At 40.2% G+C, this 19,526-nt stretch overlaps 1 protein-coding gene across 1 annotated transcript; it reads right to left on the bottom strand.

Moving 5' to 3' along the window:
- Window positions 1–560: 560 nt before the first annotated feature.
- On the bottom strand, window positions 561–12,059 carry has3 (hyaluronan synthase 3). The gene is made up of 4 exons (XM_085167287.1): window positions 9,899–12,059; window positions 9,274–9,809; window positions 6,786–6,887; window positions 561–4,532 (listed from the first exon to the last, which is right to left on the bottom strand). The coding sequence occupies exons 1-4, from the start codon at window positions 9,990–9,992 to the stop codon at window positions 3,603–3,605; spliced, it is 1,662 nt and encodes a 553-aa protein (XP_085023413.1). The 5' UTR covers window positions 9,993–12,059; the 3' UTR covers window positions 561–3,602.
- Between the last annotated feature and the right edge of the window lie 7,467 nt (window positions 12,060–19,526).

The raw sequence follows: 19,526 nt of genomic DNA, 5'->3' as shown, positions 1-19,526 counted from the left end.
TCGGGACCTTGTGAATCAGAATCAAATCGATTCTAGAAATCAGTGACGATACCCAGCCCTATTTGATACCCCAGTAGAACAAATGACAATTGCACCTCGACCACATACTTTGAATCATTAAAGGTATTAATATGGATTTTTTTCTCCTCATAGTTGCTGCAAAATCAGTTGTTTCAAAAATTTATCACAACAATGTTTAAGACAGTTGTTTATATTGGCATGCCTACGCATTACTAGAAAAACACCAATTTTTAGGGTTATCCCCAGGCCAGGAATTTCAGAATTGTAGTGCCATGCTGTAGTGGCAGTTTGTGGCAGTGTAAAATCTGCAGGCCTATTGCTTTAGTCAATTTGCCAGCTTGCTAACTAGCACAAAAGATATTAATGTCTTGAATGCGCCCTTCCTGATTTCCTATGTTTTTGTCTGTTTGTCACACTAAAATGTTTCAGATAATTAAACAAATCTAAATATTAGACAAAGATAACACACGTAAACACAAAATGTAGTTTCTAAATGATGCCATTTATTATTAGGGGGGGGGGGGGGGGGGGGGGGGGGGGGGGAAATCCAAAAATAATCCAAACATAAATTGACCTGCGTGAAAAAGGGATTGGACCCCCTGTTATAACATAAATTAACTGTGGTATATCACATCTTTGGATGTGATATCCATGTTCAATTTCTATGGCCACATCCAGGCCTGATTGCTGCCACATCTGTTCTCAATTAAGAAATCACTTAAATAGGACCTGCCTGACAAAGTGGAGTAGACCAAAAGATCCTCAAAAGCCAGAGTTGATGCCACGGTCCAAGGAAATTCAGGAGCAAATCAGACACATCTCTCAGTCTCGAAAAGGTTATAAAGCATTTCTAAAGCTGTGGGACTCGAGCCAACAATAAGAGCCATTATCCACAAATGGCGAAAACACGGAACAGTTTTGAACCTTCCAAGGAGTGGCCGGCCAACCTAAATTACCCTAAGAGCACAACGATGACTCATCCAGGAGGTCACAAAAGACCCCAGAACAACACCTAAAGAACTGCAGGCCTCACTTGCCTCAGTTAAGGTCAGTGTCACAACTCCACCATAATAAAGACGGAAAAAAAACGGCCTGCATGCCACAGTTCTAATATGAAAAGCACTGCGGAGCAAAAGGAACATCAAGTCTCAGTTTTACCAGAAAACATCTTGATGATCCTCAAGACTTTTGGGAAAATACTCTGTGGACTGATGAGACAAAAGTTAAACTTTTTGGAAGGTGTGTGTGTCCCGTTACATCTGACATAAAAGTAACACAGCATTTCAGAAAAGGAACATCATACCAAGAGTAAAATTTGGTGGTGGTAGTGTGATGGTCTGGGGCTGTTTTGCTGCCTCAGGACCTGAAGACTTGCTGTGGTAAACAGAGAATTCTGCTGTCTATCAAAACATCCTGAAGGAGAATGTCTGGCCATCTGTTCATGACCTCAAAGTAAAGCGCACTTGGGTTCTGCAGCAGGACGATGACCCAAAACGCACCAGCCAGTCCACTTATGAACGGCTGAATTTAAGAAACTACATTTTGTGTTTACTTGTGTTATGTTTGTCTAATATTTAAATTTGTTTGATAATTCTAAATATTTAAGTGTGACAAACATGCAAGAAACAGGAAATCTGGAATGGGAAAATACTTTTTCATATCACTGTAAGTATGCATCTTAACTAAATACATTTAGGGTCTTCACATGGGGAGATATGCTAGCTGGCCTAATAACAGTATAACAGTTTTAATAATGTGACAGTTTTCCATGCCTGTTTGAAGCTATATTAGTAATGTTTCTTGCAATTCCGCATTTGTCTAAATCTCTTCTTGCTGTTACTCAAGTTCAAAGCAAATATTAATTTGAGAATTATTTTTCATTGCACTGATAAACTAAATCGTGTGGTTCACCCACCTGCCAAATCTCAAGAGCCCTACAGATACCGGTCAAAGCTAAGAGTGAACTATAATTTTTTAATCTACTCTTGGCTACATAACTGAAAGAGAGTTAAACAAATCAGTGTGAAAAAGCATCTTTAGTGGAATGCTATGTGGCAATGCTAATCAACGAGGTAAACACAGCAGATCTTTTTCAAGCACTAACACAACACGTTATGGTGGTGTTTGGTGATGAATTTAGAAATATGTATCATCTTAGGATCAACATGTTTCAAATTATTACAAAAGGTGGCAGCTGGTGCACAATCATGGTAAAACCTTACAAACATTATTTTTGTTACCTTTACAATTTACTGTTTGTAATCTGAGACAATGATCTAAATGGCTTGGAAAGAAAGTGACTGGACTTCTTAATTACTTGAAGACGTTTCACATCTTATCTGAGAAGCTTCTTCAGTTCTAAAACTAACTTGATCTCGTGCCTCACAACAAGGTGCGAAAAAAGGTCACTATCAGCAGAGGCTTCGGTTGAAACCATTGTGAGGCCTTGCCTTACCCTATTATCTGACCCACTGAGATCACCTGATGCAAGAGCTAAGTGGAGGGTGAGGCGCCTGGGAAGGGAACGCAGAACTGCATAGTAAGTGGCAGACAGTTGGTGTCGTAAGCCATCCCCTCTTTACAAAGATGGTCATTCATCTATGCCCACTGTGAATGACCAGTGGAACTGAAGAAGCTTCTCAGATCATAAGTTAAAAGTCTTAAAGAAACTTAAAGAAGTCCAGATGATTTCTTTCCAAGCTCCTTAGACTATCATCACCTGGATGACTGAGAACCTACACAGACAATTTGAGACAATGTTACTTTACTGAAATTCACACACTACACTAGTAGATACATAGTATAATGTATATACTATTAAAGTATAAATAGTAAAAATGGAAGTAGCAAAATTAAGACAGAATATTTATGTAATTTCTTTTCATGCACCAACTGTACAGATCTTAGGATGTTACAGAGTATGGATGTATTTTTATGTATAACTCACACACTAGTGTATTTTCTGTTTATTTCTTAAAGACTCTTCCTACTTCCTACCTCTCTATATTTTTAAATTCATGCTGACTGGCCAGGACAAATTCATTTCTTCCTCTCTTCCATGTTAAACACATCTTCAGTTGAATTTGTTGGCAGTTTCATATTTTTTAAATTTTGCTTCGTCTCTGTCTGGACTCTACACCTACTGAGCCTCCCTAATCTTTTCCAAAGCAGGTGCTCTGACTAATCTAAGTAAACATCTTAAATATAAAAGTTTCACATGTATTTTTAAAAAAAATGTAAAACACTGTATGACACTTTTTATTACAAAAAGCAACCTGTACCCATCAATTACCTGATGTTTTTCGTAACAAGTATATGGATATTTTATAACATTATGACCTATTCTGCTTGGTTAAGGTTTTCACTGTGAAGCACCGTAAAAATGGGATAAATGGAAGAACTGTATGGATCTATAAGTCCCCACAACTAGAATCATGCTTCTCAAATTTAAGAATCACAGTGTTGTAGCACCAGCAATGAAGATGTGTGTTCCTTGTTCAATGTTTATTGTTCTGGCAAGGTGAGTAGAGACCTTGCTTGAATCATACTGCAGTGAAACTCAGACGAGCAATATTTCCAGTTTAGGCCTCTTCATATGGCAGATGATACTGTTCTTCCCTCTTATTACACCGTTTGGCTACAATTGCCAAGTACAGTACCACAAGAATAAGCCAGTAGCAGGCGTAGAGTATCGTCCCTGCTATCAATAAGGCTTTCTCAGTCTCACTGAATGGCTCCTGTGTTTCACAGTAAACTGTATATGCCACACCTCCAAGCAGCACCATAGCCCAAACTGTAACTGGCACAGCTCCAATGAAGTTGACCACAATCTTCCTGCGGCCTGATGTGCCCCATCCAGCCTTGTTTATGGTAAGCAAGGCAAATATTTTGGCAGGAAGAAGGCTGGACATGTAGAGAAGTGAGTAAAGTGACATGAAGATCATGACCAGACTGCCACGCAAAAAACAGGCGTAGGTCGCCTTCACCATCCCGACCAACTGGACTGTCAATAAGAAGAGCAGGATATTCCACAGCCGTCCACGATAGAAGAGATGGATGACTGTAGCAACCAAGAAGAACGGGAAGAAGCCAGTGACCATGGATTCATAAGTCATCCAGAGGCTGTGTTTATGGAACCACAAGGCATTGTAGAGCCATTCACGAAAGTAAGACTTGCTCCATCGAGTCTGCTGGTTGAGCCAACGCAGATACTGGGTTGGTGTCTCAGTCTGACACTGTGATCGAGCTGTGAATTTTGTCTTGTACCCAAAGCTAAGCACCCGATTGGTGAGGTGGCGGTCATCTCCAAAGCTGCACTTGGAGCCTAAAAAGGTCTGATGGTACCATGGCTCCAAGAAGTGCTGTAGCAAGGAGTTCCTATACATCCCGAGAGGGCCACTGATACACTGGACACAGCCAAAGTAGGACTGGCACGCACGCTCAATGTTGAAGGCCATCCAGTAGCGCACACTGCTTAAGAAGGAGATCCATGAGTCGTACTTGTTGAGTATCTGGAAGATAGGAAAATGCATAAGAATATATTAAGATTGAAAGAAAGGAAAATCACAGTCAGGTTTTATTGTATCTTAACAGTTACTGAAAACTAAGATTTTTCCATCAACTTTTCCTTTTTTTTCAGGTTTAGGGAATATTGTCTTGAAACTCTCCAAGGAGCCTTCACCTTTTTTTGTCCCAGATATAAATAGAATAAAATAGACACATTTTCAGGACCTAGATGACATTTCAAATGTAGTTTTGTACATTTTTGCATTGTAGTTTTTTTCTGTGAGGATTTTACATTTGAGTATTTCAAATGTGCAAAAATATGCATGGTTAGCCCACTTTTCTGAGTTAGATACAGCTCATTTCTGTATCTAACTCTTTAAATTTCTAATTAATCTATCTACCTCATTAAACTCCTTTACATTAATTAATGTAAAACTTTATGTTATTCAAGGTTGTGGCTGTAGCTGGGCTGGTTATGCTCCCTGCTCTGTTTCTCATGTCTATCTTTCCTGAGCATGATTTTGGCTGTCAGCAATATCTGAGGTTAACCCGCTATAGGTAGGCTTCATGTCTGTTCACTTGATTCTGTCGGCTTAAATAATTTATGTTATGACAGCTTACCCACACTTTTGTTTGTAGTATGCCGTTTCCAGCCGTTGTGGAGCTTTAATGTAACTAATTTGCGACACAGTGTCCTTTCACTCTGGTGAGTAGCTTTGAAGACAGTATGCTTATTAGTTAGATATACACTAATATGATTTTTATTTTTAGGATTCTGTTTCCAGCTGACACCTTCTGACATTGCAGCCATACTATATATGGATATATAGCCTGCAATGGCCACAGTTGACGCAGCCTGTTCTCAGACCTGCCGTCTTGCCTGTAACGGTTGCTTAAGTAGTTTTGTCTGCGAGGATTTTTCCAGATTATTCTGCCTACAGTGTTTTGCTTCTGATGATTCACCTAAATGTAGCTCACTGAACTGTCTATTTGTAAAATTGCCTGATTTGAGCAGCAGCTAGGATGGGACTTTTGTTCAGAGTTGTCCTATGGTCTTGGGCTGCCATAGGAGGTGCAGACCTGCCATTGCCTTTACGGAGAGATTGTTGAGCAATGGATTGTGGGTGGAACTGGCATTACAGTGTCCTTAGTGTCGTTATTTGAGGCCTGACTGAGCACTTGGTTTTTGGGCTGAGTGTCCATAGCTGTCAAGTTCAGCTTTGTGAATACTAATTATCTTGTTCAATCCTCTTAGTTGCTGGAATTGGCTACAGAAAGATGAGCTAGTAACAGTGTGGATTCCCCTTTGGCATTTCCTTTATTGTACAGCACTTTGGATGTGAAGCTGATGTTACGTGCTTTTCTTTTTATCTCCTTTCGTTATGTCCCCCAGCTACTGGTAAGTCTGTTCCAGCCTCTCTTGCTTTTTATTTATTGATTGATTGACTGACTTTTGAGCACACCATGAGACCAATTTGCATAGGGATTTGCATTTCAAGTAGAGCCTTCAAGCTTCACAATATAGCCATGGTCTTTTGACAACAAGGGAAAGCATCTACTCATGATGCACATGTTGTTATAACTTCAGTCTGGATACGACTGGCATCTGGCACTTGCTAGGCTAGCTATAATTTCAGTTTTTCGTTGAAGTGCCCAGAACGGTTCTTTGTGAATGACGGCCACTGTTGTGTTAATAGCCATGCCAAGGACAAAGAAAATGGATTGTCTGTCTTTGAATGATTTAACAAGGCCTTGTCTTGCAGTGAAAACCATCCGGCAGTTAGTTGTAGGGCTGCTTGCCAAATCACAATATCTCCTATTTTTACATGTGTTCAATGTAAAAGGATAACTGTATGACTGAGAAGGATTTAGAGCTGTCTATGGCATTTCATATTGTTGTGATATTTTAAAGTACACTAGAAGGCAAAGTGGCAATCAGTGACAAAGGGAAGCCCTGGCGGAGTCCAACAACACCCACCGCTATGGAGCCGCTACTCCTCCACATTGAAAGGAGCCAGTTGAGGTGGTGTGGGCATAAGTGAGCATATTAGCAATCTGAAGTTTGCCCTGTACTTTGATGCAAAAATGAACTGCATACTCACAGACGCAGCGTAATAAAGAAGATAAAAGCCATTTTGATGCATAAAGAGTTCAATATTCTGTGATTCTGATATTTAGATATTGAGTTTAATCAATAACAAGAGAGGAAATTCAAGTTGACTTTCTCATTTCACTTTTCCTCTGCAGTGCTGTTTTACCTGCACGTCTCCACCAACCCCTCCCACCATTGGATCTTCCTCAAGGATCTTGAGCATTTCTATGGTACATGCTGGGTCTAAAACTGTGTCTGAATCACACACCTGGGGAAATAAAAGATGACATAAAAAACAAAAGGTGAGGCCTAGTGGGGGTTAAACACGGGCTCAGACAATTACAACCAGCAGACCCCAGGTGTTGCCAAACAGTAAAATCCAGGAGAAAAATGAGAGGCTGCTGACAAACATCCCAGCTGGTTCTCTGTAATTTCAATGCACCTGGGTCAGCTGTGGACACGACCTTTACCCTCAGCAAGGACAAAGGCGTGCAACAGTTGGCTATGAAGAAGGAACTAAATATCCAGCATTAACCCACAGGTCTGGATGCAGACCCGGAAAGTCTTTCCATGAGCAGTTAAACAACACCAACAACAGTTTCAACAGTCTTGCTTGACTATTACTTGTGTAAAGTAGTCAGGATTTCATGCTTGTTTTACATTACATTGCAAGTCCTTCACGGATGGTGAAGGATTTCATTCTTCTAATAAACAGATGGTTTATTTTTACTATGAAAAAAATCAGTAAAGTAATGTTGCTATCATGTCAACTTTTCCTTTTTTTTCAGGTTTAGGGAATATTGTCGTGAAACTCTCCAAGGAGCCTTCACCTTTTTTTGTCCCAGATATAAATAGAATAAAATAGACACATTTTCAGGACCTAGATGACATTTCAAATGTAGTTTTATACATTTTTGCATTGTAGTTTTTTTCTGTGAGGATTTTACATTTGAGTATTTCAAATGTGCAAAAATATGCATGGTTAGCCCACTTTTCTGAGTTAGATACAGCTCATTTCTGTATCTAACTCTTTACATTTCTAATTAATTTATCTACCTCATTAAACTCCTTTACATTAATTAATGTAAAACTTTATGTTATTCAAGGTTGTGGCTGTAGCTGGGCTGGTTATGCTCCCTGCTCTGTTTCTCATGTCTCTCTTTCTGGAGCATGATTTTGGCTGTCAGCAATATCTGAGGTTAACCCGCTATAGGTAGGCTGCATGTCTGTTCACTTGATTCTGTCGGCTTAAATAATTAGTGTTATGACAGCTTACCCACACTTTTGTTTGTAGTTTATTTTTACTATGAAAAAAATCAGTAAAGTAATGTTACTGTCATGTTAAATACAAAAGAGGTCATTTTTGGGTGTGCAGGATACTGCTGACAACACATTTCACAGAGTTGATGTAAAAAAAGTCATGCGTTATAATTGGTGCTGACAAATTAGCATCTACAAAATTGGGATTCCTAACAGCCTCAGCTGCAATACTACAGCTACAATAATTAAGCATTAATTAAATGTTAGTATGATCAATTAATATACTAAAATTAGTCAAATTGATAGCTGCCAGCTATTTGGAGCAGAATACAGGAAGTAGAGAATTCAAATTAGTTTGGGGCCCTTCTATAAAAGGGGGGGGGGGGGGGAGATCCGGCTGTGGGTAAACAGGAAGGAAGGGGGCTATAAAACATAGTTTGTAACCTGGTCTGGTCCTATTTTTAAAATAACGTAGTTTTATTTGACAGAAGGATCAATTTAAATCAGGGTTTATGTGAAGTTTTTAAAAAAGGACTGGACTGAATCTGCCGTCGGGCTCTGAGCAAAAGCCTACTGTGCAATTAGGAGGTGGCCAACCTGCTGAAATCACAGAGAACCCAGAGGAAAAGAGAGTTCTATTCCAAGGATCTGGTATGGAAACTCATGTTCCACTAACACAAGGCCTATTAAGGTAGATGAAAACTCTCTTAGGAAGATGCAAGAGTCCGATTATTAAGATATGTGATTGACATCTTGTTCCTCTGAGTGACCACCTTTTCCTGTATGAAACCAGGCTGAAATTCTGACTGTGGTATCCTTGGGCTCTGGACTGCAGGTCAGAATTACACTGTCAGCACTAGTAGGCTTTGAAATAAAAAGAAATCTTGTGTACTCTATTTCACTGTGAGTGTGGTTTTTCTAATGGCCACACAGAACTTATGTACTTCTTGCTCTAAGGCAGTATTTTGCCCAGTTTTTAACATTAGTGTGTTAGCATTAGCATGTAGTTCAGAAGAAACAGCTAGCACAGGTAGACATAAGTGCAGGTTTTAAATGGCATCTGTTATCAAACATGGTTCTCTGGCATTCAAAAATGGATGTATTGGAGAGCAACTTGGGTTTAGTATCTGGCATACAGGCTGGACAGCCAGGGATTGAACTGCCAGTCTTCTGATTAGTAGATAGCCTGCTGTACCTCCTGAGCTACAGCCATCCCGTTTTACATTACCGTGGTTAGTAGCTAAGTGGTCAGAATGACTATACAAACTATGCAGATCATAATAAGTGGTCAGGATGAATATTCAGATTATACATCAGGTCATCCTAAATTGTTAGAATGAATTCTTTGCCATTGCAAATGTACATATATGTGATGGTGTCTGTGTAGCCCTTACCTGCACGTAATCCACACTGTCCCCCAGCGCTTTGAAGGCAGTGTACATCACCTCCCTTTTACCTCCCCACTCCTGCATAATGCAAGAATAGCGGCAACCTCTGACCATCCTTGACACCTGTGCCATCTCTTCCATGTGCGCTGTGCTTTTCCCCCCACCTCCACTACCGTCCTTGTGATAGTTCCCCTTCCACACCATGCTGCCAGCCTGGTCAGCTCCTCCCATCACTTCATGGAAAATGTCCATCATGTAGCGATCCTCGGGTCTATTTCCATCCACAACCAGCACCACCTTCAAGCCTGGAAAAGAGATTCGGCAGATGCTGTGGAGGCACTTCCTTAGGTAGTCTGGGTCCTCTTGATAAGCTGCGATGCAGAGGGCCACGGAACGACGGAGGTGTTGAGGTCGGGCAGGACTCCTCATCCGCCGATGCTCCAAGAATGCAAAGAGGCTCTGGAGAAAGAGGTGGAGGGAGAGGAAGGCACCATATAGGCCAAAGGACAGGTGGTGCTGCTCAGTGTGGATAAACTGGTAGCCTTCACAGTGAAGAAGGGAAAAAAAATCAGTAAATATGATCATACGTTTTAATTATCATATACTTTTTGTGTTTGTGATTGAAATGAACCTGTAACATAGGCCAACAGAATGGTGAAGAGGACCACCGCAGCAAAAAGGGTGGTGACCACAATGTTCAGCGCATTCCTGTAGCAAGAGGGCATCTGAAGATGGAGCAGGAAGTGAGGCAGAGGGGTCCACAACAGATGTCAACATGAGAACCAGGGAGTGAGTGGAGATGGGTTTAGGAAAAGAGGGAACAATTTGTGGAGGGAAGAAGACGTAAGAAGAGAGGGGAAAAAACCTCACGTGTGTAATCTTAATTTGCTGTCATATGGAAGTAATGAAACAAGAAATGCTTTGAAAAAGCACAAACTTTATTCTGAGAGTCACTTAGACTCAACATGAATTTATACAAGCAGAATTGCCATTTTCTTTGTGTCTTTTTCAAAATAGTTGAGCACCTTGAGGCAACTGGTGTTGTGATTTGGCGCCATATAAATAAAATGCAACTGAACTAAACTAAGCTACAAACATCTCAGAAACAGCAAAAACTACTAAAACAACTAAATCCCCCATTCTGCCATTAGAACCTCTGGTGCTCCTTTCTTCCACCTCTCCAGGTTAGGGCTAAGGTTAACTTACATCACAGGAGAGACTGGTTTAGTCTTTACATTATTACATTCAGCTCTGTTGGACAAGCAGATTTATACACTTTTTTGAATGGATTCACAGATTTACATCATGGCATCATGCATTCTGTCCGCAGACTACATCAGGAGAATCTGTCTTATCGGCGCTCCTGACCGAAAGGAAAATTTTGCAAATACAGGTGTTGGATCACATGACATCACAAAACATTTATATTCTTAATCACTGTTTTCATGAGTCATTTAGTCATTTACACAACAATTTAGTGTTTCTAGTAGCTCTAATTTGTCTGAAATATCTCCTCTCTCCTTTTCACTTTGGCATTTCTTTCCCCTTGTGCTCTGTGTGCTTACAGTAGTCTGAATCATGAAAAAATCAACATATGAAAAATATACAAAAAAGACTAAACAGATTCAAACTACAAATTAAATCAATTGAAGTCAATTAGATAGAAATGATATAAACCACTGCAGCACAGTACCTTTAATACCTATGACACGCTCTAATTGCTGTAATAAAATATCGTCAACAGTGTCGAACGCTACACTAAAGTCTAATAGGACAAGCACAGAGATGAGTCCCCTGTCAGAGGGCTTAAGAAGATCATTTGTAACCTTCACTAAAGCTGTTTCTGTGCTGTGATGAGCTCTGAAACCTGACTGAAACTCTTCAAATAAATCATTCCTCTGCAGATGAGAAGCTAGAAGTTTTAAAACTACTCTTTCAATAATTAATTGAAGGTTGGAGATCAGCTAAGACAGCTGGGTCAGGTGATGGCTTTTATATTGAATCCTTAAACTTAATTACAGCACTTTCAGAAAGACATTTACTCTGATAAAATGTTTCCCCATTGCTGTATAATCCATTATTGTAAATGTAAAGTTATTAGGAAATGGTCAGATGAAAGATGGGTTTTGGGGAATAGTGTTAAATGTTCAGTTTCTATGTCATATGTCAGAACAAGATCTAAGTGGGATTAAGGTGGTGTGTGGATGCTTTCACATTTTGTGAGAAGCCAACTGAGTCGAGTCTAGTTTAATCTATCGTTTTCAGTATTTACACAAATGTTGAAATCACCCGCAACAATTATTTTATCTGAACTATGCACTAAATGAGATAAAAAGCCCAAGAAACCAGATAGAAACTCTTAATAAGGCAGACGGTAGATAACAACAAATAAAACAGCTTTTTGAGTTTTCCAATTAGAGTGGACAAGGTTAAGAGTCAGGCTATCAAATGAGTTAAAACTCTGTGTCTATGGTTAATAAGCTGAAATGGGAGATTGTTGTTGTTCTGCACCCTCAGACTGTGCTTCGGGGATTCTGACAGTTAGTTTATCACGAGGACGTTGATTTATTTCAACATATTCAACCTGCTGTAACCAGGTTTCTGTAAGGCAGAGTAAATCAATAAGTTAGCCAATTATTAAATGGTTTACTAACAGGCACTCAGGGGAGAGAGACTAATTGTTTAATAATCCACATTTAATAGTTTTACTCTTTGATGTAGTTGTGGATATTATATTGTTCTTTCTGTTTATTTTTTAATATTGAAATACTACTGCTACTGCCCATCACCCCTCCCAGGGTGTGTGTGTGTGTGTGTGTGGGGGGGGGGGTCAGGCATGATGGAAAGAGAGAAACTGCGGACAGCCATGTAAGACCGCAGCTCTGCTTCCCCATCCCAACTCTGGATAGTCACGTTTTAGAGGGGGTTAATAAATTTGTCCAGATTTCTAGAAATGACATCTGCTCCATCCAAAGTGGGATGGATGCCGTCTCTTCTAATAAGACCAGATTTTCCCCAGAAAGTTTCCTAATTATCTATAAAGCCCATTTCATTTTTTTGGACACTGCTCAGACAACCAGTAATTTAAGGAGAACATGTGGCTAAACATGTCACTCTTGGTTTAATTTAACCACAAAGATGTTTGAAAGACTTCTCAAAGCTAGCTACTTAGAAGCTGAATCCAAAAAGCAATACACCATCGCAGACACATTAATATGACCTGCCTGCAAAGTCATTGCGAATGAGATGCTCAGCCCTGACCCAGTTAAAGAAACAGCCAAAGTTCTTCTATCAGATATGAGAGAGGGACTTTGCCTTTCAACTGATGAGGTCATGAGTCCGCTTTTGAATGAACTGAAAACATGCTAACCATAACTGTATTTAAAAATAGCAGTTTAATTATTTACATTTAGTTATGTGCTGCTTTCAGCTAACCATTAAATTGATTTATCACTGACATATTGCATTAGTTCTTAATTCTAGTAATTTGTTGTTTGATGTAGTTACTTTTCAAATAAAGAAAAACAACAAAAGAAATATCTTACATGCATTTGCAATTTCTTTGTCTTCCTATGACTCCTTGGCATGAAGCTTGGCAGCATGACATCCTCAATACCACATCACAGACACAACAATTTGTCATAGCACCACTAACAAAACTATATAGAGAAATCCCCAGAATGTCAGTCACACACACTCTCTCTCACACTCACACACACCTTTTGACTAGTTGTTTCTGTACACATTAGCACATCCTTTTTCTTTTTTCTTTTTTTTTTTTTTTTTACAAAAACCAAATATGCAAGAATGATGATGGCTGAATGATCCAAATGCTAAATGCAATGCTTAAAAAATGCATATGCTAAAATGACAGAAAATCGATTCAAGTTCTGGTGATGCAGATGCACAACAAAATGTGTTTCAACTGTAAAAACTGCCAATAGACTACAACAAAGTATTTTACAACCTATTGACTCAACCAATGTCTACAATAAAAGCAGGTGGTATCCACAGCATTGGTCTTTAACACTTTCACACGTAGTGGTCACTACAGTGGACAGCTACATGTTTAAAAAAATGAAGTTCAAAAAAATCTTTTTTTCATACCTAAAGATGAATAAAAATACTTAAGAAAGAAATCCTGATTGAGGTTGTCATAATTCATGCATGAACTGGTTAAAGAAGAGTAGCAGGCGGCAGGAAGGAAGTATGCTGAGCTTTTGGGAACAGAACCACTGGTAGCTCTAGCAACTAATGGCAGCGAAATCTCATATGATGAGTGGATAGAGACAGAGTTTTATTTGGACTGTCACCCTCAAAACAGGGTTCTAGTTCAAATTCGGGGATCTAGTGATCCCAATGTTGCAGATTTGAGTGGGTAAATGGAGCAAGCGGCAGCAAATATCAGGCAACATTTGAAAAATCATCCAAATCTTCTCACTGTCAGTAAATACTGCTAAATCAGTGCTAAAACTATTGTGACACCTGACCCAAGCTAAAGTCTGGGCAAAGTCCTGGCAGAGAAGACATGACATCAGGATCAGTGGGACCAATTTCCTTAAAGCCGCATATACAGATAGATAAAGTTATTATCCACCTTTGCCCCCAGCCATAAGCCACCTCAGTGGGACCTTCCAGATAAATTAGACCATCTCAGTAAAGACGAGCATGTCAGCATTTGTTTATGATGATTATCATGTTGGATGCATCCACACTTTAGACATGTACATCACTGAAGACCTACATATCAGTCTCAAAACCTCTGAAGTGAAAGACTATCTTCAAGATCTGCTGAACCATGAGTGGATTTCAGAGTCCCGGTCACCCTACTCATCCCCAGTTGCCTGTATTAGAAAAAAGCCAGGTGAACTGAGATTGTGCTGAGATTTCAGGGGACTCAACAGAACGTCAGTACAGAGGCACAGAATTAAAAAATTTCCAGAATTCAAGTTAGGCTAGATTCCCTTCACGGCAGCTTCTGGTTTTCTGCTCTTGATCAGGGCAAAGCATATCAACAGGGGTTCCTGGACCCTAAAAGTTGCCCCCTCACAGCCTTCATCACACCTTGGGGCAGCAGAACTGCATATTTAGGCCTTAGTTGAGCCTCAGCAGAGTTTCAATGGAGCATGGAGGACTAATTAAGATGGCTTCAGGATGTAATCTGTCAGCTGTATTTGGAAGACAACCTAGTCCACTCTACTTCATTTGATACTCATGTTGAACATATCAGAGATACCAAAAACATGGTGGCAAACTCAGATCACAGAAGTGTGATGTCTTCAAGAAGAAACTGGATTTCCTCAGTCAGATGGTGCTAGAAAAAGGATATACTGAGGACCCAGCTGAAATAGCTCCTGTCCAAGCTCTCAGAGAATGCAAAGAGATGTGGACCATTTTGTAATGCATGCTGACCCTCACCCCTGTCTGCCCCACCCTGAGCCTGGTTCTGTTGGAGGTTTCTTCCTGTTAAAAGGGAGTTTTTCCTTTTAACTGTCACCAAAGCACTGGTTCAAAGGGGGTCATATGATCTGTTTTCTTTGTATTATTGTCGGGTCTTTACCTCACAATATAAAGAACCTTGTGGCAACTGTTATTGTGTTTTGGTGCTATATAAATTAAATTTAATTCAATTGAAATTAATTGAATTTATCTAAAGAAGCAGATTGGAAAGACTCACTGTCAAACATAGTGCCTGCCTAGAACTACACTTGGAAGGAGGCTACTGGGTTTTCCCCATACTATTTGCTGTTTGGCCACACACCTCGGCTTTCTGTAGATGTCTTGTTCAACTTGCCTTCACAGGACCAGCAAGCAAGCTATGAGAAGTATGTGACAAAATGGCACTCTCAAATGAAGGAGGCTTATGAGATTGCACCTATTACAGCTCAAAAAGAAGCTTGGCAATCTCAAAGAGAGAAGTCCAGACAAGCTTTGGTCATACTGGGGGGATGCAGTGTATGTGGTAGTGAGTCAAAAAGCCCTAACATCCCAGTTTATGAGTTCAAACCACAAAAGGGAGGAAAGAGTGACACAATACACAGGAACCTGTTCCATCAATGTACCAGCCTGCCCGTGGAAAAACCATACAGATGGGAACACAACAAAAAAAGAGAAGCCTGAGACAAAAGGAAGGAGAAGCTCAACAACGTATTAAGTTTTAATATTTGTTTAAGTATTAAGATGGGAGCTATTTGCCCCCAGGGGCTGTGAGGTCTTGATGGCCTGTAGATATACATAGAAGGTGTGAGAGACAGTAATAAGAAACTGGTGCTCATTGTAAAAAATAATCATGTGATCATTAATTGGCTCAGAGACTTCATCAATAACCAACGCCTCATGGTGGCGCTGTGTGGCATGAGAACCAAAACACCGGACTCAAAAAAAAAGGAGTGAACTAAAGGAGGCAGCTTTATTGCTGAAATAATGATATTTAAACATAGAAGCTCTAATAACCAAAAACTCAAAAACAAGGAACCAGAAGTAAACAACTAGGGAGAACAACGAGGAATAAACTGGGGTACCAAGGATCACACAGGAAAACACAGCACATGGGACGACACGACAATAAGCAAAGGAACACAGAGGACTTAAATACACAGAGGATAACAGGAGGGAACACAGCCGGACGTAATCAGACACAATGTGACAGGGAGGAAGCAAAACTGAATACAGTGAACACGCAACAAGGGACTATCAAAATAAAGCAGGAAACACACACAACTCAGATTCAAGACACCCAAGCTTAACACGGTGACTAGGGAGACACGAGTAAACACAGGAGAAGATAAACACTGAGTGAGGGAGAACTAAGAACATTATGAACCTAAGAATCACAATAATTATTAAAAAAACAAACAGCATCATGTCCCAAACTACAAAACACTGGGTCACAGACCAAGAGCCCTGACACAACGCTGTGAATTTGTTGTGCCTAAAATACTCTGAAATGTTCATCTCAGACATCTGTCTCAAGTCAATTAAAGCTTGCTAATGTGCTACTGTTACAGCTACCATCATATAACATAGCACACCAAATAAGGTTGTAGCAAAGAACGATTTATTTCCTATTTGTAATAGGAAGAACATTTTGATTCTTGCATGAAAGTTCCACAGTCTTAGGCATTTTAGATTTACTTAAGTTCTTACTGTATGCACCGAGACTCTCTAATAATGGCAGGCATTGTGCAAAAAGGACCAACACATTAGGGAGGTCCAACACAGCAGTGATGCTGTGGAAAATCAAACAGTACAAGGTTTTTCATTGGAGACACCAGAAGCTTCAAATGGGTACTCTTTGGCTATTTTTTCAGATAGTTGCTGTCTTCTTCTACACAGGGAAAAATGTTGCATATGCTAGGAGCTAACACAAGGACACAATAACAATGTTATGTTCAGACGGATTCACATTGATTTTTTAGTTTTCAGTGTAATTTTAAAGCAGAGTAAGCTAAGCAGTTCAAGCTAAGTGCCGGGCAGAAAAAGAAATCTCTACCATACACTGTAAACATTCAACACACATGCCTGAACACTATCCTACAATGTAACTATTGATTAATACGGTTTTTCTAACTTTTCATTCAGTTTTTGTCTCTCTTCAACCTCCATTTAGTTAATCTTTAGAACTACATACCAAATCTGAAGAGGTCTCCAAAACTGAAGCCTAAGCATAGTCTATTTAATGAGCTTTTGTAAGATAAACCCACATTTTAGTGTAGTTATGTTACAGAAATAAGAAATTACTGATTTTGCTATCCTGAGGGCAAGTGAAGAACATTTTAAAGACCTTACCTTCCTGAACCAGTGCCCCCTCTGTATTTTCCAGTTTTCAGTCCGTCAAGCCAGGACATCCAGCCCTCTCCTCTCCTTTGCACACAACTTTCCTTGTTCTCTCCCCCTCCTTCCTCCAGCTCACACTACATCTTTATTCCAGCTTGCTTGCTTAATTCACATCCAAAAATACACCAGGCTGCTTTGACCACCACACTCCAACCAGCGTGCCTGTAAGCCACCCTCCTCCTTCTCCTTCGATCTTCCAGGAGTTTCCCAGGGGATGCAGTCCCCAAGCTGAGATGTGATCAGAGGTGCTCAGCCAGCAGCTGACGTTGGTGCAGTCTCTGTCGGTGTTAAGCAGCAGTTATTCTGCAGTCTGTGTGTGTTGCTCTCCATCCCATGGACATGGTCAGAGCAAAGTGAAGATGCCTGAGATTCAAAGCAAAAGGTTCCGTCTCTGCCTTAGTTTTGACATCTTCTTTGTCAAGGGATTTCTCTAGCTTCTCTTCTCTCTTGTGCAGTCTCTGCTCATTTTGCACCTACTGTTTTCAGCAGAGCTGAAAGCGTCCTCCTTTATCACTCTGTCCAAGCTGGTCGACTGAGAGCCCAACACTGCTGAGCGGCTCCTTCACCACCTGCTCCCCTCCCCTCCCTGGGCATCCTAACCAGCACCCGATCTCTCTGCAATGCAGCCAGCAGTCTTTAACAAGTCTGGGTGCTCCTTTCACTTCTCTACCTTACTCAAAGCAGCCCTTATGGGCTTATTTATCTTCCCTCCCTCTCTTTTCCTCTCCTCTTTGAGGCTGAGTTGCTGACACGCTTATACCTGGACAAACTGCAGCATGCACTGGAGAATCGATAGATGGCTGGCAAAGCACAGCGATCTAAACACAGCCATGTAAACATATTTCACAATCCATGCCAGGTAACATAATATACTAAACTTGTACACTTTATCTTTCTCTATGACACATGGTGAGATGTAGTAGTTATTGTAATAGAAGTCGCATGACTTTAGCCAGGGGCGCTGTAAGGGGAGAAAAGTGATGACGAGGGGCCCTAGGAAACAGTAAAATAGTCAATTAGTCTTTTCTTTTAAAAGAAAATTATTAACCTATCACCATAAAATAATGTCTGATTCACAAGAATACTTGTGAACTTGATTCTTTTATAGCATTAGTTTTGTTTTGCTATTGGCAACAAAAAATAAAATCCAATCAGCCTCTGACCCCGCCTCCCCCTCCTTCTTACATTATTTGGTTTGGTCCAGGTGCACGCGCTCCGGACTGACGCTGAGCGGTAAGACTGGAGGATAGCTCTGTGAAAAGTTACAAGTTAGATTCAAAAAACAAAAGAGAGACAGGTCAAAGCGTCTGCTCATAGGGGGTCATATGATTGTTGGGGTTTTCTGCTTTCTTTCTATCATTGTAGAATCTTTACCTTACAATATAAAGCACCTTGAGACAACTGTTGTTGTGATTTGGTGCTATATAAATAAAATTGAACAGAGTTGAACTGCCATTATTTTTATTCAGTTACAACATTTCAGTACTTGGCGAAGGTCTCAAAGACCAAACGTTGCAACTGAATAAATAGAAAGGTAAGCGAGGACAGTGTGCAGAGATTACATTATATGTTTCTCTGCAAAGCCTTTTTCCTCACCGCTCGCTATTTTCTTTTAGACTCCATTTCTACAGACTGCCCAAAGACTTAATTAATGCTTCAATCTTAATGCTCAGCCTATCTCTATAATCGGCTGTGTACAACAGGCTTTCAAGCTGGAGCTAGTTAAAGTGTTACTGAAACTGTTACTTTACTTAGCGGTCTTAGCTAATTACAGGCCATTCACCAACCTTCCTTTTATCTCAAAAATTCTTGAAAGAGTTGTTGTCAAACAACTAACAGATCATCTGCAGAGGAATGGTTTATTTGAAGAGTTTCAGTAAGAGTTCATCACAGTAGACAAACAGCTTCAGTGAATCAATCAATCAATCTTTATTTATAAAGCACTTCAAATGTAGCACAAAGTGCTTTACATGGTTAAAAGCACCCCACCCCATCCCGCCCTCCAATTCACTCCCCACACTCTCATTAACATAAACGGTCATGGATACATACATACACATCCCCCCCCCCCCCCCCTTCTTCTTATGGCTTCTGACAGTGGACTCATCTCCTTCAATGAAACAAATATGTAGGACTGCTTTCTTCTATTTGCCTAGCATCTAGTGACGCTAAAAAACTAGTTCATGTATTTATTCCTTCTAGGCTGGACTACCAGGATGTCCTAAAAAGTTCCTGAGTTAGGGTTAGTATAGTTAGTACTTATAGTACCGTATCACCCCATCAGAGCACTTTACTCTTATTCTGCAGGCTTACTTGTGGTTCCTAGAGTATTTAAAAGTAGAATGTGATGCAGAGCCTTCAGCTTTCAGGACCCCCTTCTGTGGAACCAGCTTTGAGTTTGGATACGGGGGTGACTGTGGTTC

The sequence above is a fragment of the Neolamprologus multifasciatus genome, chromosome 7 (assembly GCF_963576455.1).
Source record: "Neolamprologus multifasciatus chromosome 7, fNeoMul1.2, whole genome shotgun sequence".
Classification (NCBI taxonomy): domain Eukaryota; kingdom Metazoa; phylum Chordata; class Actinopteri; order Cichliformes; family Cichlidae; genus Neolamprologus; species Neolamprologus multifasciatus.
This window is presented reverse-complemented; position numbering and strand designations above follow the sequence as displayed.